Source organism: Doryrhamphus excisus, linkage group LG11 (assembly GCF_037039965.1).
Source record: "Doryrhamphus excisus strain RoL-2023G ecotype Guam linkage group LG11, RoL_Dexc_Guam_v1.1, whole genome shotgun sequence".
Taxonomy (NCBI): domain Eukaryota; kingdom Metazoa; phylum Chordata; class Actinopteri; order Syngnathiformes; family Syngnathidae; genus Doryrhamphus; species Doryrhamphus excisus.
In genome coordinates this window covers 16,237,591-16,265,060 of record NC_136367.1, presented here as the reverse complement: position 1 = coordinate 16,265,060, position 27,470 = coordinate 16,237,591, and the positions used below count along the sequence as shown (strand labels likewise).

The window sequence follows — 27,470 nt, the reverse complement described above, 5'->3', positions numbered from 1 at the left end:
AGATGGAATGATACAGCATTCTACAAGAATCAATAAAGTCTGTAAAATAAATAATAAATAAAAAAAATTCCAAAAATTGTTACAACTATAATGATGGAAATTGTAATATTTATGATGATTACAATACTGGTGATAATACTAACAATAATGGTAATAATGATAAAGATTATAACTGCTGGGATGGGCTCCAGCGCCCCCCGCGACCCTCATGAGGAAAAAGCGTTAGAAAATGAATGAATGAATGAATGAATGAATATTGGGTACTACGAGTAATACTACATGTGACTATAGGGGTGTTAGTTCATGCATGGAGGGCTCTGATAATGTTAAAAAACATATCTTTTAAACAGGTTTTCTATGTTGTAACTACAAAAGTATTCAAGGAATCCTACTTTGCAGAAATTCACTTATCACTGTAGGGTCTGGAAATTAGGGATAACTGTACATGAAAGAGACCAGGGTCGGGATTACCCGGCAGTATGTATCTCCATTAAACCATTAAATGTTCCTAGCGTTACATTCTTTCAGGACTACACTAGTTTGTATATACAGTATGTGAGTATATTTAGCCTCTTAAAAATGTACCGCAATCACTAACAAATACACTTATGTGCTAAAACAACGCAAATAAGGTGGCAAGGATGCTGCTTGTGTCAGCATTTCTTTCAGGTGAAGAGGAGAGGCACTTCTCATTAAAGCTACGCAGGGATCAGGAGGACTGGAATTAACTTGGAGAATGTCCCCAAATAGGCAATTTATCGCATATAATGCTTTCCATCACCTTCACACGCGTAAGGCGATGGACAACATTTAATACCGCTATGTTCCTGTGGCCATGATCTACAAAGGTGCTGCTGAGGTTAATGAGGGGCTTCAGCAGTTGTAATAAATCTTTGCACCTCCACCACGCGTTCTCACGGTGAAGCTGCAAATGAATTTGGACATAAAGCGATTGCTAAATACAGCAGTGCAGTGTGAGAACATGTGGATGTTCAGAAAATGAGAATTCCTTGGACAATTGAAGTGTTCACTGTCAATCAGAGTGTCTGTCAGTCTATCAAGAAGTCGATCAAACTACATACGAGCCCCTCCGGCGGGACCGCTTTAATTGTCTTTTGTCTCGTGTCATTTCAGTTGAAACCTGGACAGAATTTATCACATTTAAAGGAGTTTTAAACGGATTCGAGCTACAAGCAGCAAGTCAAGTCACTATAAATGTAACTTACATGAATGTGAGTGTGAATGGTTGTTTGTCTATATGTGCCCTGTGATTGGCTGGCCACCAGTCCAGGGTTTACCCCGCCTCTCGCCCGAAGACAGCTGGGATAGGCTCCAGCATACCCGTGACCCTTGTGAGGATAAGCGGTAGAAACTGAATGAATGAATGAAAAGTTTTCCTCCTATTCCATGTGGAAGTGGTACGTGTTCAGTCTTCTTCTAGCGCTTGAAACCCTTTCTTAAGTTGACAACAAATAAATAGGAACTTGCTATTTGCTATGTCCCTTGTGACCCCGTAGTGTAAACGAAGAATAATAGGAGTGTAAAGATGACTATAGGGGTGCTATTACATGTCTACAGGGCTCTAATCATGGTTAAAAAAAACATAAATAGTACAAAAATTTGTTTGTCTATATGTGCCCTGGGATTGGCTGAAGACCAGTCCGGCGTGCACCCCGCCTCTTGCCCGAAGACAGCTGGGATAAGCTCCAGCTTGCCCGCAACCCTCGTGAGGATAAGCGATAGAAAATGAATTAATGAATATGTTTGTAGTTTTTTTTTGTTTATGACCCTCTACAACCAATACTATTCTAATAAAAATAATATTAGAGCCCGGTAGACATGAAATAACAACCCTATAGTCACCTTTACACTCATATTCCCCAATATAGTGTGCATTAGTGTTACACAATGTAGTGTAAACAAAGAATAATAGGAGTGTAAAGTTGACTATAGGGGTGTTATTACATGTCTACAGGGCTCTAATCATGGTTAAAAAAACATAAATAGTACAAAAATTTGTTTGTCTATATGTGCCCTGGGATTGGCTGAAGACCAGTCCGGCGTGTACCCCGCCTCTTGCCCGAAGACAGCTGGGATAAGCTCCAGCTTGCCCGCAACCCTCGTGAGGATAAGCGATAGAAAATGAATTAATGAATATGTTTGTAGTTTTTTTTAAAGTTTATGACCTTCTACAACCAATACTATTCTAATAAAAATAATATTAGAGCCCGGTAGACATGAAATAACAACCCTATAGTCACCTTTACACTCATATTCCCCAATATAGTAGACATAATACAGTGTTTCTTTGTTTGTTTTGTTATTATTCTAAATTGGCAGAAATCGGACAGCTAATTATGTTCAAATTCATACCATCATGAGTGAAAAGAGTGACATTTTGATAAAGTTTCTGACCAGTACTGACGTTAAGATATTATCAATTGTGTACATTGTGTTCTCACTTTCCACCCCCGTGCACTGTGTGAAAAAAAAAAAATCATCCTCTTTTGTTACTGCCGGTGCTAAAATGTATGATTATACCTACAACATCTGCTCAGCCGGAGAGAGACAAGTGCATGTAGGTCACAGCATGGGTCTGTTCTGTGCTCATCTCTTGAAAAAGTTTCAAATGACAGCGTGCCCAGTGCACCATCTGTATAGCAGCTGATTATGCCAAGCTACCAAACAGAAGGTTAATGTGGAAGTGGGCCACATTATTCCTGGCCGCTCCACACACATAGACTCATGGGAAGTCCTCACTCACTCACTCACTCACTCACTCACTCACTCACTCACTGACAATGGTCTTGTGTGTAAAGCCTGTTTTTTTTTTTGTCCAAGACAATACTACTTTTTCAGCTTGAAAATGACGGACTAAAGGGAAAACTTCATATACCTCACACACAACCGGCAGCGTGAAAACCAGACATCTCGGCTCAGAGGCGGTAGGTGCGTAAATGCGGCTATGGAGAGGTGATGATGGGGGGGAATGAATAGTATGGTAATGTCCAAGCATCTCAAGTGGATGCATGATGGACTCATTCATTCTCATTTTGTTTAAAGGGAGATACCAACAGAAAAAAAATATATACTATATATATAAAGCGAGAGCAAAATTTTGAGAAATATTTTGACGCTAAAGCCTTCACAAGAAAAAAAAAAAACTAAAAAACACCAATAATGTTCCATTTACATAACTACTAACTGACAGCTGGGATAGGCTCCAGCACCACCCGCAACCCTCGTGAGGATAAGCGGTAGAAAATGAATGAAAAGTTTTCCTCCTATTCCATGCGGAAGTGGTACATGTTTGGCTTCTCAGTCTTCAAACTCCACTTGTGACCCCATAGCCTGTGCATTAGCATTGCACAGTGTCGTGTAAAAAAAGAATAATAAAAGTGTAAAGGTGACTATAGGGGTGTTATTACATATCTACAGGGCTCTAATCATAGTTAAAAAAAACATTCATTCATTCATTTTCTTCATGAATAAACTTCATATATAATTAAGAGAGCTATATTTGTATGGGATAAACAGTACTAGCACCATCTGACTGGAGAGAGGGGGGGTTGGGGGGGGGGGTATTGCAGTAATTACACCGGATCAGCCCCTGTCTATACACAGCAAATCCCAGCAACATGTGACAACTGCTATGTAATTATAATATGGATCGTTTGTGAAGAAAACACCTCCAACCCTCGGAACTGATAGACTTGGTGATTCCGTTGCTTTCAAGAGTCTATTTTTCATTTTAACATCCATCCAACACCGATTACTCCTTTGAAAAGGCGAATTGGTTCAATCGTACGATCAAGGTCGAACCTTAATACCTCACTCACAACCGGCAGCGTGAAAACCAGACATCTCGGCTCAGAGGCGGTAGGTGCGTAAATGCGGCTATGGAGAGGGGATGATGGGGGGGAATGAATAGTATGGTAATGTCCAAGCATCTCAAGTGGATGCATGATGGACTCATTCATTTTCATTTTGTTTAAAGGGAGATACCAACAGAAAAAAAAAACATTTTATAAAGCGAGAGAAAAATGTTGTAGCGAGAAACCTAAAGCAATACTAATTTCAAAATTATATTTTTTATATGCTTTTTATGGTGGTTATGTCTCCGGGTTCACAGCTGGATCTAATTGGATTTCCTGATATTGTAGAAGTATCCCTCATCAACGTTACTTTTACAAGGTGGTAGATGTCGTGTCTGAATCATTTTGTCAAGCGACCAATGGACTTCAGTGCAAATGGACTGAATGTTTCATCCACCATTATGATGATTATGCTGCATTTACTGGTGTGCTGATTTATTTTAAATGTTCAATGCCTTTCCTAAAGTGTAGAGAGACCAGTTGATCAATTTCATGATTTATATTTAGAGAACAGGCTGCATGGTGGACGAGTGGTTAGTGAGACCTCACAGCGAGTTCAATCCCACCCTCGGCCATCTCTGTGTGGAGTTTGCATGTTCTCCCCGTGCATGCGCGGGTTTACTCCGGGTACTCCGGTTTCCTCCCACATTCCAAAAACACGCTAGGTTAAGTGGCGACTCTAAATTGAATGTGAGTGGTTATCCCGCAGGCCTCACAGCTAGGAGACCCAAGTTCAATTCCACATTCCAAAAACATGCTAGGTTAATTGGCGACTCCAAATTGTCCATAGGTATGAATGTGAGTGTGAATGGTTGTTTGTCTATATGTGCCCTGTGATTGGCTGGCCACCAGTCCAGAATGTACCGTGTGACCCTCGTGAGGATAAGCTGTAGAAAATAAATGAATGAATGAATATTTGGAGAACAATATGGAGCCGTGAGATAGAAAAGTTTCATTTAAAATGAAAGCAAAGGTATACAAAGCTGTGGAGACAGTGCCACTGAGGAAAAGACATGAGATGAGGATGCTGAGGTTCCCATTGGGAGTGACCAGGATGGATAGGATCAGGAAGGAGTACATCAGAGGGACATTACATGTTAGAGGCCTTGGAGATAAAGTCAGTTATCAGCCAGACTAAGATGGTTGGGACATGTCCAGAGGAGAGATAGTGAATATATTGTGTACTGTGTTTAGAATTGCCAGGTAGAATGCTGAGGTTCTCATTGGGAGTGACCAGGATGGATAGGATCAGGAATTGGTACGTCAAAGGGACATTGGTTGGGACATGTCCAGAGGAGAGATAGTGAATATATTGGTAGAAGGATGCTGCGTTTAGAGCTGCCAGGTAGGATGCTGAGGTTCTCATTGGGAGTGACCAGGATGGATAGGATCAGGAATTGGTACGTCAAAGGGACATTGGTTGGGACATGTCCAGAGGAGAGATAGTGAATATATTAGTAGAAGGATGCTGCCAGGTAGGAGGCTTACAGGAAGACCAAAGAGGAGGTTTAAGGACGTAATGAAGGAGGACATGATGGTAGCTGGTGTGAGAGAGACACCAGGTTGGATGGAGGACATTGATTTACTGTGGTGACCCCTGAAGGGAAAAAAAAAAGACGAACAATGGAGCCAACGAGACTTGAGAAGCAAAGCAGGGAAGATAAGGGAGATGGAAAAGAAGCAACCACCTTCATTGACAGCCAGCAGAAGAAGACAAATGTTTATACTAGAGATGTTATGATCTGGGTTTTTATGATGCCAATACCCATCCTGATTGACTTCAATCAGGATTGGAGCATCCCTAGTTTATACTGTACATGGATACATGGAAATCTGCCCAATATCGTTAATAATTGAATGGTGAGGCAAATGATGCCTGATGTGGAACCATCATGGAGAAGCTGCATGATTTCCTATAGCGACAGCTGGGGCTTAGAGATACGACACAGCTCTGATTACTGATTAAAAACTTCTAAATAATTACTCTTAATCTAATTATTTCATAATATAATAGATAGAGTCCACCATTAAATAAATTATTCATCTACAGGTTGGCAGCAGGGGTGCATCAAACTGTGGAAAAGGTCAAAACTGACATCTTGATCTATTCACATGGGCTGATGACAAGGTCGGGATGAATAATACACTTCCGACAAAACCATAGTCTGCGGTGAACGGGTGATATCTTGGTTAGACTGCAATAAGCTACAAAGGCAGCATCAATGGTCAGATTGCATTGCATTTACGGCCTGCAGCAACAAAGTCATTCAAACAATGATGATGTCAAAAAGACCGTTCAGGAAAATGTCAATTTAAATCAGATTGATTCTGAGTACCTGCAAGCTATGTTGCTAGCTTAAAAGTGGAAATTAAATATTTTAAAAACAACTGGCGGGCCGGATTTAAATGCTTGGCGGGCCGGATGTGGGTCTCGAGCCGCGGTTTGCCCACCCCTGGCTTACAACGGGCCACTCGGTTCTTTCTACATCAGGGGTCTCAAACTCAATTTACTTGGGGGCCACTGGAGCTCGGGTCTGGGTGAGACTGGGACGCATCAGGTTTTCCAAAAAAAACCAAAAACGCATTTATTAAAAACAAAAAAATTAAAAAAACTTTGCTTTGGTTCCAATTTTCTACAAGAAAAGCTCTGATAAAACATTCCACTGTTCTCAAATATCTTACTTTTTATTTTTCTACACAAACTAAGATGAAAAATAAAAAAACAAATCAAGAATAAAGAAAATCAATCAGTAATAAATAAATAAATATAATAATAATAAAACGGTAAATAATAAAAACTTAAGAAACCACATATAGTTGGTGGGTAGACAAATTATTTTTTCAGATTAAAATGAACAAAGCATTATTAGAGCCCTGTAGACATGACAAAACACGACTATAGTCACATTTATACTCTTTTTATTTACAACATATTGCGCAACTGCAGGGTCTTGAGACACATGCTAACTCGCAAACTAGAGAGCTAGCGACCTAAACGGTAGCCTTCAAGTTATTTCCTTTAAACTTAAATAGCCAAAAACTTACCACTTCCGCACGGCTAGGGAGGATAACTATTAACAGTTATTTAACCTTTAACATGAACATTAATCAAACATAATAATTTTTTCTGGGTACATGATACCATACAGCATCCATATCAAACTTGCGCGGGCCGCACTAACATTAAACTTTCATATCAAGGCGGGGGCCTCAAACTTGTGTCCTGCGGGCCACATTTGGCCCGCGGGCCACGTGTTTGAGACCCCTGTTCTACATGATGAATCCGGACGTGTTTAATCGTGTTGGTGGTGAACATTCCTTTGCATGATGTCATTGTGTTGCAAATGTTGCACCGCGTTAACTGCCCCTCTTCTCCATTGGTGACCCTGAGGTCCTTCGTTTGGGGTCAAGATCTCGGAAATGGTACTCCACCTTTTTCCAGGTGAGAACCATAGACTCCATAGACGTGTTCCAGTACTTTTAGGTGACTGGAGTTTAAGTTAGTCTTATATTTTCCAGCCTGCGACTCGTTAGCGCTGGCCAGTGAAGGTGCTGCTGCAACATTGAGCAACAAAATGTATTTCCCGCAGGGGTTGCTGGACCAGCGCCGATCATAATGGACGGTGAAATTGAACCCGATCCCTGAGTTGTACAAGAGTGTGGCTCTAAATGAATCAAATGATAGTCCTGAGATTGCTCAAATAAAATGGCTGCAAAGGTTGTAGCCAAGCTGCAAAATAACCTTTAGTTGTATTGATGAGGGGCTGCACGGCGATCGAGTGGTTAGGAGACCAGAGTTCAATTCCACCCTCGGGCATCTCTGTGTGGAGTTTGCATGTTCTCCCCGTGCATGCGTGTGTTTTCTCCGGGTACTCCGGTTTCCTCCCACATTCCAAAAACATGCTAGGTTAATTAGCCACTCCAAATTGTCCATAGGTATGAATGTGAGTGTGAATGGTTGTTTGTCTATATGTGCCCTGTGATTGGCTGGCCACCAGTCCAGGATTTACCCCGCCTCTCGCCCGAAGACAGTTGGGATAGGCTCCAGCACCACCCGCGACCCTCGTGAGGATAAGTGGTAGAAAATGAATGAATGAATGAATGAAAAGTTTTCCTCCTATTCCATGCGGAAGTGGTACGTGTTTGGCTTCTCAGTCTTCAAACTCCGCTATTAATAGGAGCTTGCTATTTGCTATGGGCAGCAGCCCATCTCTTGAGTCCCTTGTGACCCCCGTAGCCTGTGCATTAGCAGTGTAAAGGTGACTATAGGGGTGTTATTACATGTCTACAGGGCTCTAATCATGGTTCATTCATTCATTCATTTTCTACCGCTTTTCCTCACGAGGGGTGCAAGGGTTACTGGAGCCTATCCCAGCTGTCTTCGGGTGAGAGGCGGGGTAAATCCTGGACTGGTGGCCGGCCAATCACAGGGCACATATAGACAAACAACCATTCACACTCACATTCATACCTATGGACAATTTGGAGTGGCCAATTAACCTAGCATGTTTTTGGAATGTGGACAAAACCCACGCATGCACTTATATTTATTATATTTATATACATATTATATTATATTATTATATATATTATTATTATATACATATAATAATAATATACATATAATAAGATACATATATACATATACATAATAATAATATACATATTGAAGAAATCTCACTATGACCTCTATGACCTTCACACCAGTTCTTCTGAAAGACCCCTGGTGCATTAAGTGACTGTAGGAGAAGAGTGACTAGTGTTCAAAGCCTTAGGCAGCTCGATGTCCACTTCCCCTCAATCCTTAGTGGACATGAAGCCACCCACTGCTTCACCTCAGCGTGTATCATCAACCTCATCATCATGTCTATTTTAGGAGTGCTTGAGTCTGACTAAGTAGCTCGACAACATCCTCGTGCACAGAGTGACTTCCTGTTCAGCACAAAGTAAGCTTAAAAATAAAAACGCATTTCTGTTACACGAAGGTAACGTGAGTCGAGAGAGTGAAGGCAGGGATGGAAGACCGTGAGCAAGATGATGCATGGTAGAGTACCGTACCAAAATGATTAAGTCCCATCGAGACTGCCAGTGGAAAAAATTCCTGCTGCCTGTGATTGTTAAACATGGATCATGTGATTACTATATTTACATCAAGTTTTAATTACAAGGTATTATGTTCGAAGTTTGTTGAAGTAATCACAGTAATATGAGCCTCTACCTGGATGTGTGTGTTGGGATTGGTTTCAACATCACCGTTTTGTCCTCCAGACTACAAATAAGGTCAGTTCATTTGTTTAAGGCCACCGATCCAATTCCCATTATGAATGAATCACGAACTACTCATCATATTCTTACAATAAATACCTTGATCACCACATCCCTCTTTAACATCTCAGATAGAATAGTCAATAATCAGTTAATAATCTGTTGTGCTGTTGACATATTGTTTTATTTATTATTTATTATAAATGTTTATATTGACATTTTTATAAATTATTTTTTATTTATTATTTAGCTTTTATTTAGTTCACTTCCTGAAAATGCATGGAAACTGTATGCTGAATACAATAAACACACAGATCGAATAGTCAATAATCAGTCAATAATCTGTCATGCTGTTGACCTATGGCCATATTGTTTTATTTATTATTTATTATAATTTTTTATAATTTGTTTTATTTATATTTTTATATTTTTTTTATTTATATTTTTATATATTTTTTATTTATATTTTTATAAATTATTTTTTTATTTATTATTTAGCTTTTATTTAGTTCACTTCCTGAAAATGCATGGAAACTGGAAAATTAATTTTATATTATATTTATAAATTTATTATAAATGTTTATATTGACATTTTTATAAATTATTTTTTATGTATTATTTAGCTTTTATTTAGTTCACTTCCTGAAAATGCATGGAAACTGTACGCTGAATACAATAAACATACAGATCGAATAGTCAATAATCAGTCAATAATCTGTCATGCTGTTGGCATATGGCCATATTGTTTTATTTATTATTCATTATACTTTTTAATAAATTTTTACATTTATATTTTTATATATTTTTTATTAATATTTTTATAAATTATTATTTTTTATTATTTAGCTTTTATTTAGTTCACTTCCTGAAAATGCATGGAAACTGTATGCTGAATACAATAAACATATCTCACCATGAGAATTGGTGGTAGACAAGATACTTACATTTACTTACATAGGCTCTGCCCCTGGAGGGTTGAATCAGAGTAAACTCCAACTATACCCCTTCATGACAGGTCTGGTCCCCGGACCACATTTGGTTTCTAAGGCTATACACCCCTTAGCATGACCCCTAACCCCTTTTTTTCAAAAATTATTATTATTATTTTTAAATTTTATTTATTTATTTTTTTCCGCTTAATTCCCCTTAATTCAAGGAGAATTGGGACACCGCTTGATTCTGGTGAATGCACAAAATAGGTAGAATTGGAATTCATAATGCGCAGCGATCTGATGAACAGCCTGATTCAGCCCCAACACAAATGGAAATCGGATGTTGCAATGTATTGCAATTGGCAGATGGCGTGGAAAGATCTACCCTCAAAAAATATTCTCTTTAAAAAAAAAATGAATATGCTTTGGCATGCAGAGGATTAGTTGATGATTTCTTACATAAAGCAAACTTGAACATGATTAAAAATCGGAAATATAGACTATATCTCCTTGCTGGTTCTTAAGGACAACTGACACAATTCATTCATTCATTTTCTAACGCTTATCCTCACGAGGGTTGCTGGAGCCTATCCCGGCTGTCTTCGAGCGAGAGGTGGTGGGGTACACACTGGACTGGTCACCAGCCAATCACAGGGCACATATAGACAAACAACCATTCACACTCACATTCATACCTATGGACAATTTGGAGTCACTAATTAACCTAGCATGTTTTTGGAATGTGGGAGGAAACCGGAGTACCCGGAGAAAACCCACTCATGCACGGGGAGAACATGCAAACTCCACAAAGAGATGGAGAAATTCAACTTGGGCCTTCTAGCTGTGAGGCCTGCATGCCAACCACTTGTCCACCGTGCAAACTGACACATTTTACAAAATAAATAAATACAAAATAATCCAGAAGTCAAACCAAACATCTAAACTATATTCATATGCATAATAAAGTCATTTAATTAATGCAGTCACCCCTTTCAGAAGTAATTAATGACAGCCGTCTTCCACAAAAAAATCATAACTCAAAATGAACTGGAAATAATAATCCACGAAGTCATACTAATCTGTATTTTCATTCATTTTCTACCGCTTATGGGTGGGTTGCAGGGGTGCTGGAGCCTATCCCAGCTGTAAACACCCTGGACTGGTGGCCAGCCAATCACAGGGCACATATAGACAAACAACCATTCACACTCACATTCATACCTATGGACAATTTGGAGTCGCTAATTATGTTAGTCCCCATGTATGAATAATGTAATTAACGCAATCATGGTTTCATTACAGATGCAAATTTGTCATCGGAATTACGGGAGTGACATTTACCCATCCGATGAAGCCACTTAGCAATGGGTGGTTTGATTTCTGTGCCGTCAAAGACGATTTGCGGCAGCGGAAGAAATTGAGACAACAGCTTGTGAGGGTGTTTTGCAGTAAACGTCAGTTTTCCTAGCACACTATTTGCTATGTATTACTGTATATGAGATCATGGCCACATTGGAACATCCAAATATATCCCACGCACAGCTTCCAAGCTAATGAGTGCGGATTTGCCCCCCAGTGCAGTATTTTTTTTTTCCTCTCATAAAATACTGCATTTCAACACGGTCCCTTGCTGCTGGCACAACAACATAGAATCTCTTTTTAAAACGTACATTAAAATGTTTGATAAGAATTTTTTTTTTTTATCTCATCACTGTGTTGTTTTACATCAACTTTGGATTAACAGTGTAATATCATTTATATTTTGTAAGAAACGGCCAAAAACTTGAAAATACACAAGCGCTATGACTCAGAGCCACCTCTTGCATATGCTTGAATTTTGTCATTAAAATTCATACATGATTCAGTAAGAAGAGAAAATGTGAAAGGATCAAATGTGCACCAATTTAATCGGTTCTTTTTTTGGCCCACGCCATAACTCCTCCACAAGGTTGCCTGGAAAATTGCTACAGCACGGTACATTTTTATATAAACATGCTCATACATAAACAGACAAAGAAGCAACAATGAAATGAGTTGATCATTTCAAACATTAACATCCAGCGCAAAGAATAAGTCAAAATTATGTGTAATAACTGGAAAAGTTCAAATTGATTTGGATGAAATTTTCCAGAATTGTCGGAAATGAGATATGGAAAAACTGATTAAATTTTGGGGGTGATACTGGTCAAGGTCTGGGTCCGAGAATTCTCTAAAATGATTCTTTAACATGGTGAGATAGGACCATTGTTGGCATTTGTGTGCATGTAACGCCACGGTTACTTGAGCACTTGCTGGAGATGTTTAGCCTTCCCGGTACATTGCATCATGCTAGGTGTTAGCATGCTAACATTAGCATACTAGAATTTTTTTCTTTTGTCATGGGTAGACACAAATATAAACACTTAACACTACCAAGCAAAGTGCCAGGATGCTAATGTTAGCTTGTTAGCATTGCTAATATTAGCATGGTAGCATTTTTAGACATTTTCATAGGTAAACACTTACTGTATATGAACACTTAGCACTCAGTATTATAGCTGTTATCATGCTAACAACATTTATGTTTTATATTATTTTATTATTTTATTATTTTATTATTTTATTATTTTATTATTTTATTATTTTATTATTTTATTATTTTTTTATTTTTTTATATTATTTTTTTATATTATTTTATATTATATTATGTTTTATATTATATTAATATTACATGAAAATCTGAGCTGACACAAATCAACTAAAACATGTTTGTGTCAGCGTGAGAGGTCTAACTCGCTCATGTTTTGTATTTGCTGAGTGTTTATGGGCGACTTTAAGAGCAAATATGCTAATAATAAATGAAAAATAGTAATATAAAAATATGATTGTTTTAAAAAATGGCCCAAAGTTCAGAAATTTATAAATTTTTCCATAAAATTTGATGTAATTATCGTTGTACTTGCACATCGAATCTTTACCACAAAGAGATTTCCCCTACTTATTATAGATATTAAGTTTTTTATGTGCAGTTAAATGTGATTAATTTTGAGTTAACTATGGACAAAATGTGATTAATCACAATCAAATATTTTAATCGATTGACAGCCTCAGTTAACACAGTAAGATTTTTAGCATTTTCAGGGGTTGACACTTAGCAAAAACAATTTGCTAAGTGCTAATGTTGGAGTGTTAGCATTCTTTAAGTCATTCAAACTTTCAAATGGTATGTTTTCACGGTCAAGGAATGTAAATATGTAGATAAAATAAATGTAGGATTAATGTTTATGGTTTAAATCATAATATGTGGGGGGACGATTCTGTTTAATTGGCTGAGGTCTGAGCTCCTTTCTTAGTTATGTCAATGCACTGGGGGACAATTTGAGGTGCATTATGGAAATTTCTATATGATTCCCTCTTTCAGGTCAGACTCGGATCACGGTCGTTGATGGTGTACTTTGAGTACTTTGAGTTCAGCTGGAATCGCTTCAGAGACAGCTGTTATTGCAGCGATGCGGTCAACCCGCAGCAACATGCCCACCAGCTCGAGTGACTCATTAGCTTCCCATTTACTGGTGAGAGGTGGCACATGAACGACCTTTCTCAAACCTTTAGAGGTCAATCTGGTTTCTGAAGCTGCAAATTTGGCCTCAGGTTGCAGAAGTGTTCCTTTGGTTCCTCTGAGCTGCACCGCAAATGAATTCCCATTCTTGAAGTCTACATTCAATCGTGTATTATGTGTTTGCTGTTATGAATGCTTTTATTATTCACAAAAGGACTACCCTGATGGAGGCAGAGTCAGGTATCCCGTATCCTGCCTTCCATCTATCTGTCGACGTGTGATGTTGAAAGGCCTGTCATTGAATGTAAATGTAACAAATGAATCAGAGGGAAAGAGTCATTGAAGCAAGTCTGCTCTTTGTTATTTCACTGAATACAAACACACAGCAACGGTCCCAGACACATTTTCTGACGCAAACTATACCTGAGGGTGTCTAAAGTACTCACTTGTGGTGAGCTAGCACTGCAGACAGAACCAGAAGTGCAGCTACTTCAGGGGCCAAGCTGCCTTTTAAGTAGAAGGGTCCTTCAGCCAAATCATTTGACTCTTTATTAAGTATAGTGCAAGTAAATTCATTCATTCATTCATTTTCTACCGCTTTTTCCTCACGAGGGTCGCGGAGGGGTGCTGGAGCCTATCCCAGCTGTCTTCAGGCGAGAGGCGGGGTACACCCTGGACTGGTGGCCAGCCAATCACAGATAGCACATATAGACAAACAACCATTCACACTCACATTCATACCTATGGACAATTTGGAGTCGCTAATTAACCTAGCATGTTTTTGGAATGTGGGAGGAAACCGGAGTACCCGGAGAAAACCAGTCATGATGTGCTATATATATCACTATATTGACACTTACTATGGTACCCATTATGTCATTGGATGGTCATATCACCTCGTACTTGGGCACATGACAATAAATAAATAAATAAATAAATAAAAACATAAACTATATTAGGAAAGCAGGAAGTGAACAAATGTAACAGTTACTGATTGTAAAAGTACCAGATGGAGGGGTAGGATTTAATAAGCTTTGCTTCTTCCTACTCCTTTTGGACATGTGGAACTGTGAACTGATTATGGGATGCATTCAATTGTAATCTGATGCATGTTCATATGAAATAAAAACATTACCATTACCATAGTTGTTGCTGTAGTCGTCGTAGCAGTGTTTCGTGTTTCTATAGTTCCGTGTGTCATCATCAAATATCCAGCTCTGTAACTCTTAATTGAATTGAACATATGTGCAGTTTGAACCCCAGAAGCAGAGACAGAGGACAAGAGTATTTTATTCCAAGGGTGATGGTGAAAAGACGGGATAACAGGACACACAGTGAATAAAGTCCAAAAATAAACAGCAAGCCGGATAAGGCCGCCGAGAGAGGACCACCAGGCAGGAAGACTCACCAACAGATTAGAACTAAAAAGGATAACAATATCGCAGAGGGTAGTGGCAAAAGGTTAGCAAAAAATCAACCCTTCCAGGTTGTCACATTAATGCTTACACATATTAAAAAGTACTTTAATACGATCAGGAAATAAACACAAAAGTCGTGTATTAAGGTACACAAGTAAAGCACAAGTCAAAACAGGTACTGAAAATCCATTTATTTTGGTAAAAGAATAAAACTATTATTTATGCAGGTCGAACAAAAGAATCCAAAATAAAACATAATCACATTTCAAGCACAACAATGACGAATTATATAATACACTAAGGAATCTAACCCATCAGGGCAGGCGTGGAGGTACTCGGCTGATGAGTAAGGAGCAGGGCACGCTCACAGAGTGTAAAACCAATAAAATGAGCATCATAAAAAAAAAAAATTAAAAATATCAGATATATAATAATCCCTTGTTTAGATTAGTGAATTTCCACAATTTTCATAGTAAAGAGTATAGAAAAGTTGTTTAGACTTTGTAAATAACATTATTAGAGACCTCTCGGCATCAAATAACACCCCTATAGTCACATTTACACTGACTTCCAACAATATAGCAGACATTCATTCATTCATTATTTCTACCGCTTTTCCTCATGAGGGTCGCGGGGGGTGCTGGAGCCTATCCCAGCTGTCTCGGGGCGAGAGGCGAGGTACACCCTGGACTGGTGGCCAGCCAATCACAGATAACACATATACACAAACAACCATTCACACTCACATTCATACCTATGGACAAATTTGGAGTCGCCAATTAACCTAGCATGTTTTTGGAATGTGGGAGGAAACCGGAGTACCCGGAGAAAACCCCACGCATGCACGGGGAGAACATGCAGGGTGGAATTGAACCCTGGTCTCCTAGCTGTGAGGTCTGCGCGCTAACCACTCGACCGCCGTGCAGCCTTATAGATAAAGCCTTATAAATAAGTCATAAGTACGACTTATGGTCGTGTGTGTGGCTATAAATGTGTTTTATCGGGGAGCAGAGTGAGTGGCGGACAGGAAGTGACACGTCTTGCCGTGTGTTAAGTAGCTTGCATTTTTATCATTACAGTAACATTACTGACCCCAATGGACCAGTTTAGAATACTACATATATAAATGTATTTTTAACGGTAATGCGGTAAAACACAAGGCTTTTGTTTGGTGTGTTGTAAATCCACAGTCAGTAAGGTTTTAGAATTGAGGAAGACATCCTAATGTCGAGTAAAACTGTACTGTCCGCCCAATTCCACGCTTGTCTGCCTCTGTCCACATCACTTCCTCCATCGACTCGCACCATCTGGTGGGTGGGAAGTAGCCACATCTCCTTTAGATTTGGGACGGTACCACAACTGTCCCCGTTTGATTTACTGTGTGTGTGTGTGTGTGTGTTTTTTTTTTAACTATCTCCACTCCACAGTGGAGGTGCTCGACTCTGTGAAAAATCCCAGCACTGTAGTTATACTTCCACATCACACGCCAGATGGCTATTTCCCTCAAGGGTTGTTGCAACAAAACAAGGAGAAAACACAAAACTGTGTGATTTACATGCAAATCGGAAATCACACTCTCAAGCTATCGGGGTTGCCCTGAGAGGCCTTGAATGTGCAAAGAGCAAAAAAAAAAAATTAAGTATGTACAAAATACACATTTCATTTTAGTGTGAAACATTTGTAAGATACTGTATGTATATTTACACCCTAATTTTGGCATTAAAAAGAACTTTCCCTCTTAAAGTGATTTTGCTCTTTTCCGTTCTTATCCGATCCTACACACAAAACCAGTTTCATTTCATGGCTCGGGGGGGAAACAGGGACTTTGTTGATCTTGGCAAAACTGTGGCTTATGTCCATGAATGTTTTATTTTTGGTTTCAGGGAGGATGACACAGAGGTAGATTGATGCTATGACACAGACCCCCACAAACACCAGAAAGGAAAATGTCCCCAGGGTCTCCTGTGCACAAAAAAAAGAGAAACAGAAAATATTAGATGCCAAATCCAGTCAGTGTCTCATAATTTCTGATGTTACATTGTCAATGGGCAATCCATTGTTCCATGAGTATGGAATACATGAAATCAAAGGTGTCCAAAATGTGACCCGAAGGCCATTTATGGTCTGTAACTGTTTACTGAACCATTCTAAAAATATAATTAAACAAGAAAACTAAAAAAACAACAGTAACATGGAAAAAAAAAGAAGACAAAATATTTAATTTCTCGACTTTGTATTGAGTTGTGGTCTCCTATAGAGCAGCGACACACAATAACCCGAAAATAACAAAAAACTTTTTCGATTTTGCAGAATCTGCACCTATTCCAGCTGTATTTTCTTTGATTCGTGCTTTCTGCCAAAACAATCTATTTTAATTAAACTGAGGGGAATTCCGCCCCTCTGTGACATCACAAAGGGGCGGTTTTACCACGCCTTCTGAAACAGAGCATTTTGAGCCATCACTAACGTCTTTCAGGGCTCACTTCCAAATACGCAAACCTAATTATCTGAAACTTTGGCATAGTTTAACACGGGAATACAACATTCTAACTACTTTTATAGGTCAGAAAAGCGGAAAAAGCATCATAGTTTCCCTTTAAAAGAAAAATTGCAGGAAATTGAAATAGCTGCTGGAAAGCTACGAGAAGAAACTTTAAATATGTGATTTTTAAAAATAAAATAATGAAAGACCAGTATAAATAGTGGAATGTAATGAGAAAAAGACGAGTGGTTAGTGCACAGGCCACACAGCTAGGAGACTGGAGTTCGATTCCACCCTCTCTGTGTGGAGTTTGCATGTTCTCCCCGTGCATGTGTGGGTTTTCTTCGGGTACTCCGGTTTCCTCCCACATTCCAAAAACATGCTAGGTTAATTGGCGACTCCAAATTGTCCATAGGTATGAATGTGAGTGTGAATGGTTGTTTGTCTATATGTGCCCTGTGATTGGCTGGCCACCAGTCCAGGGTGTACCCCGCCTCTCGCCAGCTGGGATAAGCTCCGGCAGCCCCGCGATCCTCGTGAGGATAAGCGGTAGAAAATGAATGGATGAAACCATTTGGGCCGTTTGCCATTGACATTAGAGCCCTGTAGATATGAAATAACACCCCTATAGTCACCTTTACATTCATATTATTAATTTTTTACATTTTTAAAAAAGTTTTAAATATCACGAGAAACAACCAAAACTAAGAATAAAGTCGCAATTTTTGGAAAATTTAGTTACTATATTACAATAATACAGTCAAAATATTATGTAAATAAATACACAATATTACAAGAAAAAAGTACAGACAGCTGCTGGAAACATACAAGAAGACACTTTAAATATGGGATTTTTAATAATAAAAATAAGAAAAGACTATCTTTCCGTAAAAAAGTTCATATTAACAATACGCTTTTTTGTCAGGTTGTTTTTCTTTAAATATCTTTGCAACAGTTTAGATGCAAAAGTGTCCCCCGCATCATTTCATATTTCAGTATATGGAAAAGTTTTGCCACCCCTGAATAAAAACCCATAGTTGGAAATGCATATAGATAACTAACAATTGACTAATTTTTGGTCCGCCCATGTCATAAACCATTAAGACAACGTGATCCGGGTTCATACAAGTCACTTACTAAACCAAATATCCCATTTATGTCAACTATTTGCCCTATGGAAAAATGTTGTCTAAAAAGCTACGCTGAAGACACAATTTAGCACTGAAACATCCTGCAGGCTTGCAACAAACAAACATTGAAGCTAACCTTGTCCGATGAATGATGCCAATAATAGAGATTGGACAGATATAAAACTGTGAAGTGATTACCCACAGGGAGAATTTGCGATGAAAAGGCTGTTTGTGTGTATGTCAGACAAATACACTTGACTGACCCTCAGCTGTGTGTATATGTGTGTATGTGTGTGTGTGTGTGTCCTTGCGGATAAAGGAAACGGTCAGGGTAATTGTGGTACTCTGCACGCACCTGCTGGTGGTAACGTGGAGTACAAAATAACTACAACCTCATTGAAGAACTACTTAGTGTTTCTGCTGTTATATCACACATGTCGTTAGCCCCTGATACGGTTTTGCTATATTGAGTGTATTTCATTCATTCATTCACTTCTGCTTTTTCCTCACGAGGGTCACGGGGGGTGCTGGAGTCTATCCCAGCTGTCTTCTGCTATAAAATCCGCCAGTGCTGTTCAAAAAGGCAGTGCTTGTAAACTGTGAATTCACATAAAATGCACACATTTAGTTGTATTCATCCATACTGCTTATCCTCATGTTTTCGAGAGGCGGGGTACACCCTGGACTGGTCGCCAGCCAATCACAAGGCACATATAGACAAACAACCATTCACACTCACATTCATACCTATGGACAATTTGGATATTTTTCCGAAATGGTAGAAATGTTCATTCATTCATTTTCTACCGCTTATCCTCACAAGGGTTGCTGGAGCCTATCCCAGCTGTCTTTGGGTGAGAGGCGGGGTACACCCGGGATTGGTCGCCAGCTAGCCAATCACAGGGCACATATAGACAAACAACCATTCACACTCACATTCATACCTATGGACAATTTGGAGTGGCCAATTAACCTAGCATGTTTTTGGAATGTGGGAGGAAACCGGAGTACCCGGAGAAAACCCACGCATGCACAGGGAGAACATGCAAACTCCACACAGAGATGGCCCAGTGTGAAATTGAACTCCTAGTTGTGAGGCCTGCATGCTAACCACTCGTCCACCGTGCAGCCCAATCAAAAAATCACATCCAATATTCCCATCCATTCATTTTCCATGTCGCTTATCCTCACTAGGGTCACACAGGTATGCTGGAGAAAACATACCCGGAAGAAAACCCACGCATGCACCGGGAGAACATGCAAACTCCACACAGAGATGGCCGAGGGTGGAATTGAACTCGGGTCTTCTAGCTGTGAGGTCTGCGCACTAACCACTAGACCGCCGTGCCGCCAGTGTATTTCATAATAGCACTTAAAAAAAAAAAAAAACAGTAACATCGTGCAAAGGGCTTGACCCACTTTTCATGTGGTCTCTCAGTGACGTAACGCTCATCTGCAAAGTCTAAAAAAAAAAGGCGGCTTTTCTCATTCTCTCCTTTGAGTTGTTCAGTGCAATGAGTCGTTTTCAAAACGGGACGTCGTTACGAGCCTTGAGGATTGGAGTAAATTTGACAGCTAGGTCTTTGATAAAGAGATTGACTGAGGCGTTGACCCAGCTGGGTTGGTTTTAGACGTGCACACAAACACACAAAGCCATCTGTGGGTGAAAGGAAGGAGACACTCAAGGGGACAAAGCTGAGCAGGTAGCAGAAGATGACAGGCTATAGCAGGGGTGTCAAACTCAATCACGCAAGGGGGCCGGGACTCTAAAGCCTGCTTTAGGTTGTGGGGGGGAAGCTGGATATTACACCCCAAATAATCCCACCACCCCAAACTTGTATCTTTCTTATGATTGAACCAGAAATTTTGATTCTGCTTGTTGAAATATTAAAAACCTTCAAATCTTGTCCTTTTAACCAACATACGTGCAAACAGAGATGCCCAAGCGGAGATTCGAACCCATATCTCCTGACTGTGCAGCCAACAGGCTAACCACAGATTTGTGTAAGCAGTAAGTAAAGCAGCCTGCACACTTTTTATCCAGGTTCCGGATCACAAATGCAATTCCGGGATTGGATCATCCGGACAGTTGGGTTTCCAGGTTTGGACTAAATAGGAATTCTACTTTCCGTCTGCGGATATACGACTATGGTTGTTTTGGCGTGGTTGTTCGTTTCAATAAAGTGATTGTTGATCGACGACCTCTTCATCGTTCTCTCAATGTACCGGAAGAGTTTGCACGTGTCGAATGAGCAGATTACACATTTCCCAGCATGCTTTGCTGTAGTTAAAATGATGGCTTTTGACTGTGTTAGATGGATGGATGGATGGATGGATGGACAGACAGAGTACAGTACAGTAGATAAATACAGTGGATGGATGGATGGATGGATGGATGGGTGGATGGGTGGGTGCGTGGGTTGGGTGATAGGTAGGTAGGTATGTGGGTGGATGGATGGATGGATGGATGGATAAATAGATAGATGAATAGATAGAATATAGTAGATGAATACAGTGGATGGATGGATGGATAGATAGAGTACAGTACCATAGATAAATACAGTGGATGGATAGATATAAGGATAGATGGATGGATAGATAGAGTACAGTACCGTAGATAAATACAGTGGATGGATAGATGGATGGATGGATGGATGGATAGATGGATGGATGGATAGATAGAGTACAGTACCGTAGATAAATACAGTGGATGGATAGATGGATGGATGGATGGATGGATAGATGGATGGATGGATAGATAGAGTACAGTACCATAGATAAATACAGTGGATGGATAGATGGATGGATGGATGGATGGATAGATGGATGGAAGGTCGGTAGGTATGTGGATGGATGGATGGATGGTCGGTAGGTATGTGGATGGATGAATGGATGAATGGATAGATGGATGGATGGATAGATAGAGTACAGTACCGTAGATAAATACAGTGGATGGATAGATGGATGGATGGATGGATGGATAGATGGATGGATGGATAGATAGAGTACAGTACCATAGATAAATACAGTGGATGGATAGATGGATGGATGGATGGATGGATAGATGGATGGAAGGTCGGTAGGTATGTGGATGGATGGATGGATGGTCGGTAGGTATGTGGATGGATGAATGGATGAATGGATAGATGGATGGATGGATAGATAGAGTACAGTACCGTAGATAAATACAGTGGATGGATAGATGGATGGATGGATGGATGGATAGATGGATGGAAGGTCGGTAGGTATGTGGATGGATGGATGGATGGATGGATGGATGGTCGGTAGGTATGTGGATGGATGGATGGATGAATGGATAGATGGATGGATGGATAGATAGAGTACAGTACCGTAGATAAATACAGTGGATGGATAGATGGATGGATGGATGGATGGATGGAAGGTCGGTAGGTATGTGGATGGATGGATGGATGGATAGATGAAAGTATAAACAGCAAATACAGTAGCGCAAAAATATAAAAAATACAATAACAAAGCAAGCAAAATATGTAAAAACCTCCATCTGGTGCTGTTGTGCAAAGAGATGTTGTACTGCATATACGTGTACATATTGATGTAGTACAGTGGCAGTTGGAAGTACACAAGTGAAGTGAAGTGAAGTGAAGTGAAGTACACACTTAGAGTCCACCATGTAGATGTGTGTGTATGATAATAAAGTGCATGTGTGTGTGCGTTTATGGTGTTGTGTCTTTAAGCTGTTATTTTGTACAGACAGGGTGTAATAGTTAAAGTGTTGTCCTTTTTAGTCGTTCATAAGTAAACTATTTTGACTTTTGGTCTGAATCTGGCAGCCTAATATGCAATATTGATTCCAGAATCCAAATAAAAATTCCAGAGGAGTAGTTCATCCCGGAGGAATCACTTAATTATGCAGCTCACTGTTAGCACTTTGATAAGGTCTGCGAGGCGAGCCAACTTCATGCTATTTTTCAAACAGTTCCTCATACCGGATGAAATTGCATCACAGGTAAGATTTGGCCCCCCAGGTCCGAGTCTGACACATATGGAGAGTGGAGAGAGTAGAACCCGGCTGTCTGGGATGGGATATACAATGTGGGACAGGGGTGGGTCAGGATGGGAATGCAATAGAGGAAGCTGTGTGGTCCTTTAATACCTGTGGGACAATTATGGAAATATATGCTCCTCCCGTTGGGGGCACGGTTAAACAATCCGGTTTCTGGGACAGCATTTAGTCTTAATCTGTGGTGGAGGTGTGCATAGTCACAACAGAGGGATTACGGCGTTTGCATGTGTGAGGGCTTTTATAGATTTGGCGAATACCGATGGAAGCCCACTGAAGGACGGTGCCTGCGGTGCGTGAATGACTAAACTGCACACGAGATTATAGGAGCATCCATGCACACTGAGCTGTTTTAGAGCTTTTATAGGTTATTGCATTTCTGATAATGGGGAGACACGGAGAAGCACAGTTATGGATCATAGCTCATATGGTCACATACCATATGGACACATACATACGTACCAGTATGGTCAGGATGGTGGCTATTATGCTTTATTGTTGTCATACCGAATACTAATCATATATTTAACTGTGCCAGTAATGAGATTGAAAGCATTTAAGATATGCCTTTATTCGTCCCTCAGTGGGGAAATTTGTATTTTTTTAATTTTATTTTTATTTTATTTTTTTAAAAAGATTAATTTAATGAGTTCAGTGCATGACCTGCAATTAATTGCAAATTACTCTTGCAATTACTCTGCATATGCTAAAATGCTCTCATTGGCTAAATGTAGTTATGTAAATATAAAAATCCTCATGCATTCATGTGCACAGTGAATGAAAGCACAGTTTATGTACAGTAGGTGCTTCACCTAGTGGTGAACTTGGTGAATTACACTTTAGTGAAGACATTCTTTGTGAACGGAATCAAAAACAGTTGGTCCAGGTGAGGTCACACGCCATCTGGTACCGTTACAAGCATGTTAAGCATGCTGTAAATAATAGCTGTGTTTTGTACATATCAATCTCAGCGATCAATGAGTAGCAACACAACAACCATAAATTCCACCTATCCTGGTGGGATACCATCACGGTGTTTTTCCAAGACAATTAATTGTTTTGGAAAAAGCAAATCATCCTGAACATTGCAAGCTGCCGACACTCACATCTGGCCCCTTTGTATATGATAGTATTATTTTCTGCTAGTCCCATGTGGGGCATGTTGTTTTTGTAGCTTGAGGACATGAGTATTGGGAAATTGTGTTTTTCTGTGAAGGGGTTTATTTGTGTACTGAAATAAAAATGGACTTATATAAAATTTACAGAAAACTACAGAAAATTAGTATTCCACCTACAAGTTCCTGTATACTTAAGGCAATATTTGTAAATCTGATGATAGTAAAACCTCATTTATCGTTGTTAATTGATTACAGACCCGGCCGTGATAACTGGATTTCCATGCAGCAAAATTCCTTATTTAGAAAAGTAATATTTTAGTATTTAAGAGCATATAAAACCATTTGGGGGCTGCACAGCGGTCAAGTGGTTAGCGCACAGACCTCACAGCTAGGACAACAGGGTTCAATTCCACCCTCGGCCATCTCTGTGTGGAGTTTGCATGTTCTCCCTGTGCATGCGTGAGTTTTCTCCGGGTACTCCGGTTTCCTCCCACATTCCAAAAACATGCTAGGTTAATCGTGACTCCAAATTGTCCATATGTATAAATGTGAGTGTGAATGGTTGTTTGTCTATATGTGCCCTGTGATTGGCTGGTGACCATTCCAGTGTGTACCCCGCCTGTGGCCTGAAGACAGCTGGGATAGGCTCCAGCACCCGCTGCGACCCTTGTGACGATAAACGGCAGAAAATGAATGGATGGACATTAGAGCCCTATAGATATGAAATAACACCCCTAGAGTCACCTTTACATTCATATTATTCATTTTTTACACCGCAACACAACACCTATGCAGTAGGGACTCAAGATTTAATCTAAACGTATAAAGCCAAAAACCACTTCCACATGTGATGGGAGAGCATGATGTACATGCAGTGTTAAGTTTTGTGTCATTACTGCAGCCTAGTAACCAGGATATTACATATGAAGCAGTGATAGATCATCTCTAGAGGACTCAAATACTGTTAAAAAACATATTTAGAAGGTTGTAAACAGGTTTTCTGTGTTATAACTACTGATATATTAAATTTATTAATGAGGACTTCAACTTCAGTCAATTAACTTTTAGAACCCCTTATAGCACACAAGGTGACCAAAGTGCTTTCCATTAAAATCAACATTAAAACTATTTAAATACAATATAATACAATTAAAATGGCAAAAAAAAATGTCTAAAATAATTACCGTGTATTAAAAACCACTTCCACATGTGACGGGAGAACTTTGTTTTCGCTTCATCATGATGAACATGCAGTGTTAAGTTTTGTGTCATTACGGCAGCCTAGTAACCAGTAATATTACATATGATGTGTACTTCGATATGTTTTGACTAATAATAGACCGTAGTCTACCATGTAACAGTGATCATTTCTGAAAAAAAAACCACAATACAGCGAGAAAATACTAATTGAGACACTCATTGTTGATGATGACATATCCAGGTTGTACTCCACCTCTCAATCAAAACCAGCTAAAATAGGACACAGTACAAAATGTGTGTAAAAAAAGAATGATGTAATGAAGTTAATCTGTCTTTTTAGAGTAGGTCGCAGTGACATTATCTGTGCATAACACAGACACTGAAGAAATGACGACAGAAATGTTCTTTTTATTGTTTCCTCCAGATAAAAACTTGGATATGACAGAAATATGGTAGTTTAGATTCACCTTTGCTAGATAATAGGTTTTATCTAAGTGAATCTTGGGCCATTCTCTATCTCATTATGGACCTACAGCCCACCAGGATTCAAAGACATTGAATATTAATCACAGATAAATCCCTTTATCCCTTTGTCTCAAAGGAGCACCAAGAGTTCTCAGCGCTGAACTTTTGTTGACGGTGGAGGAATATGTCGATGCGGCAAGGTTCACGTGTCACAACAGGGGTCAGATGTGGTTTCAGGTGTGATTTGAATGGCTGACAATGCAATATTTGAGGAACTGGCTGGCTAAAAATAACATCCCGTTACTTCCTCACACCACACCCTCACCTTGATCGTCTTCACAAGTCACCCTCTTAATGCAGGGGTCTCAAACTCAATTTATTTGGGGGCCACTGGAGTTAGGGTCTGGGCAAGACTGGGCCGCATCAGGTTTACCAAAAAAAAAAAACAGAAAAATATACAAACTTTTTTTTTTTTGCTTTGGTTCTGATTTTCTACAATAAAAGCTCAGATAAAACTGTTCTCAAATATCTGAATTTTTATTTTTCTGCACAAAATAAGATGAAAAATAAATAAACAAATCAAGAATAAAGAAAATCAATCAATCAGTAATAAATAAATAAATATAATAATAATAATAAAACGGCAAATAATAAAAACTTAAGAAACCACATATAGTTGGTGGGTAGACAAATTATTTTTTTCAGATTAAAATGAACAAAGCATTATTAGAGCCCTGTAGACATGACAAAACACGACTATAGTCACATTTATACTCTTTTTATTTACAACATATTGCGCAACTGCAGGGTCTTGAGACACATGCTAACTCGCAAACTAGAGAGCTAACGGCCTAAACAGTAGCCTCCAAGTTATTTCCTTTAAACTTAAAAAAGCCAAAAACTTACCACTTCCACATGGATAGGGAGGATAACTATTAACAGTTATTTAACCTTTAACATGAACATTAATCAAACGTAATAATTTTTTCTGGGTACATGATACCATACAGCATCCATATCAAACTTGCACGGGCCGCACTAGCATTAAACTTTCATATCAAGGCGGGGGCCTCAAACTAGTGTCCTGCGGGCCACATCTGGCCCGCGGGCCGCGTGTTTGAGACCCCTGCTCTAATGCAATTGCACACAGCATCGCTTGATCTTTGCTGGAAGTCTCTATTATCTGTCTAATTGCACATTCCTCTCCGCGGAATCTTCCTACCGTGGTGACGCCGGCAGTCATCGTCTCGCAAGCATCCATCAAATTGAAGCGTTCATCATTGTTATCGTCACATTACGCCGCTACTCTCTGTCTTCCTTCAATCAGTGACGAATACAGACATGTACTAGACGTGTCGATTGCGAGCTTGTGATGTAAAAATGTAAGACACGGCCTGTCAGACATGGAGCACTTGAGGCATGAGTACCGTGTGCACACGTGTGTGGCTTTGGATTCTGTGGCGTGCTGCTGATAAAATGATGCAGCGCTACCACGACCTGTGCTACAGCTGTACAGATGGATTAGGATGCAAAGCGTTCTGTTAAAAGGAGCTCGAGAACTTATTGAGGCAAGTAAATTCAACATAATCCGGGAGCCAGGAGGTGCCAAAACTCTTTCCAGTTAATCATGTTTTTACCTTAACCGAGACAAGCCATCTGGTTCGGCAAACTCAAGATGCCACGATGAATTCCAAATTAGATTGTCATTTTGAATGAATACTTTTCTGTTTAGTCAAAAGACTAATGAGGACATTTATTCATTCATTTTCTACCACCACCTCACAAAGGTTGCAGGGGTGCTGGAGCCTATACCAGCTGTCCTCGGGTGAGAGGCGAGGAGAACAACATGCAAACACCACACAGAGATGGCCGAGGGTGGAATTGAACTCGGGTCTCCTAGCTGTGAGGCTTGCGTGCTAACCACTCAAATGCCGTGCAGCCCTTTTTTTAATTTTTTTCAAGTTTTTTTCAAGTTTTTTTTAAGTTTTTTTCAAGTTTTTTTCAA

At 39.5% G+C, this 27,470-nt stretch overlaps 1 protein-coding gene across 3 annotated transcripts in view; it reads right to left on the bottom strand.

Moving 5' to 3' along the window:
* Positions 1-14,914: 14,914 nt before the first annotated feature.
* The window catches only part of slc2a9l2 (solute carrier family 2 member 9, like 2), an 81,899-nt gene continuing 69,343 nt past the window's right edge, over positions 14,915-27,470 (bottom strand). For all 3 annotated transcript variants that reach the window (XM_058072016.2, XM_058072032.2, XM_058072025.2), the window contains exon 13: positions 14,915-16,990. In XM_058072016.2, coding sequence (XP_057927999.1) covers positions 16,748-16,990 — 243 coding nt within the window. In that variant the 3' untranslated portion in view covers positions 14,915-16,747. The remainder of the gene's footprint in view (positions 16,991-27,470) is intronic.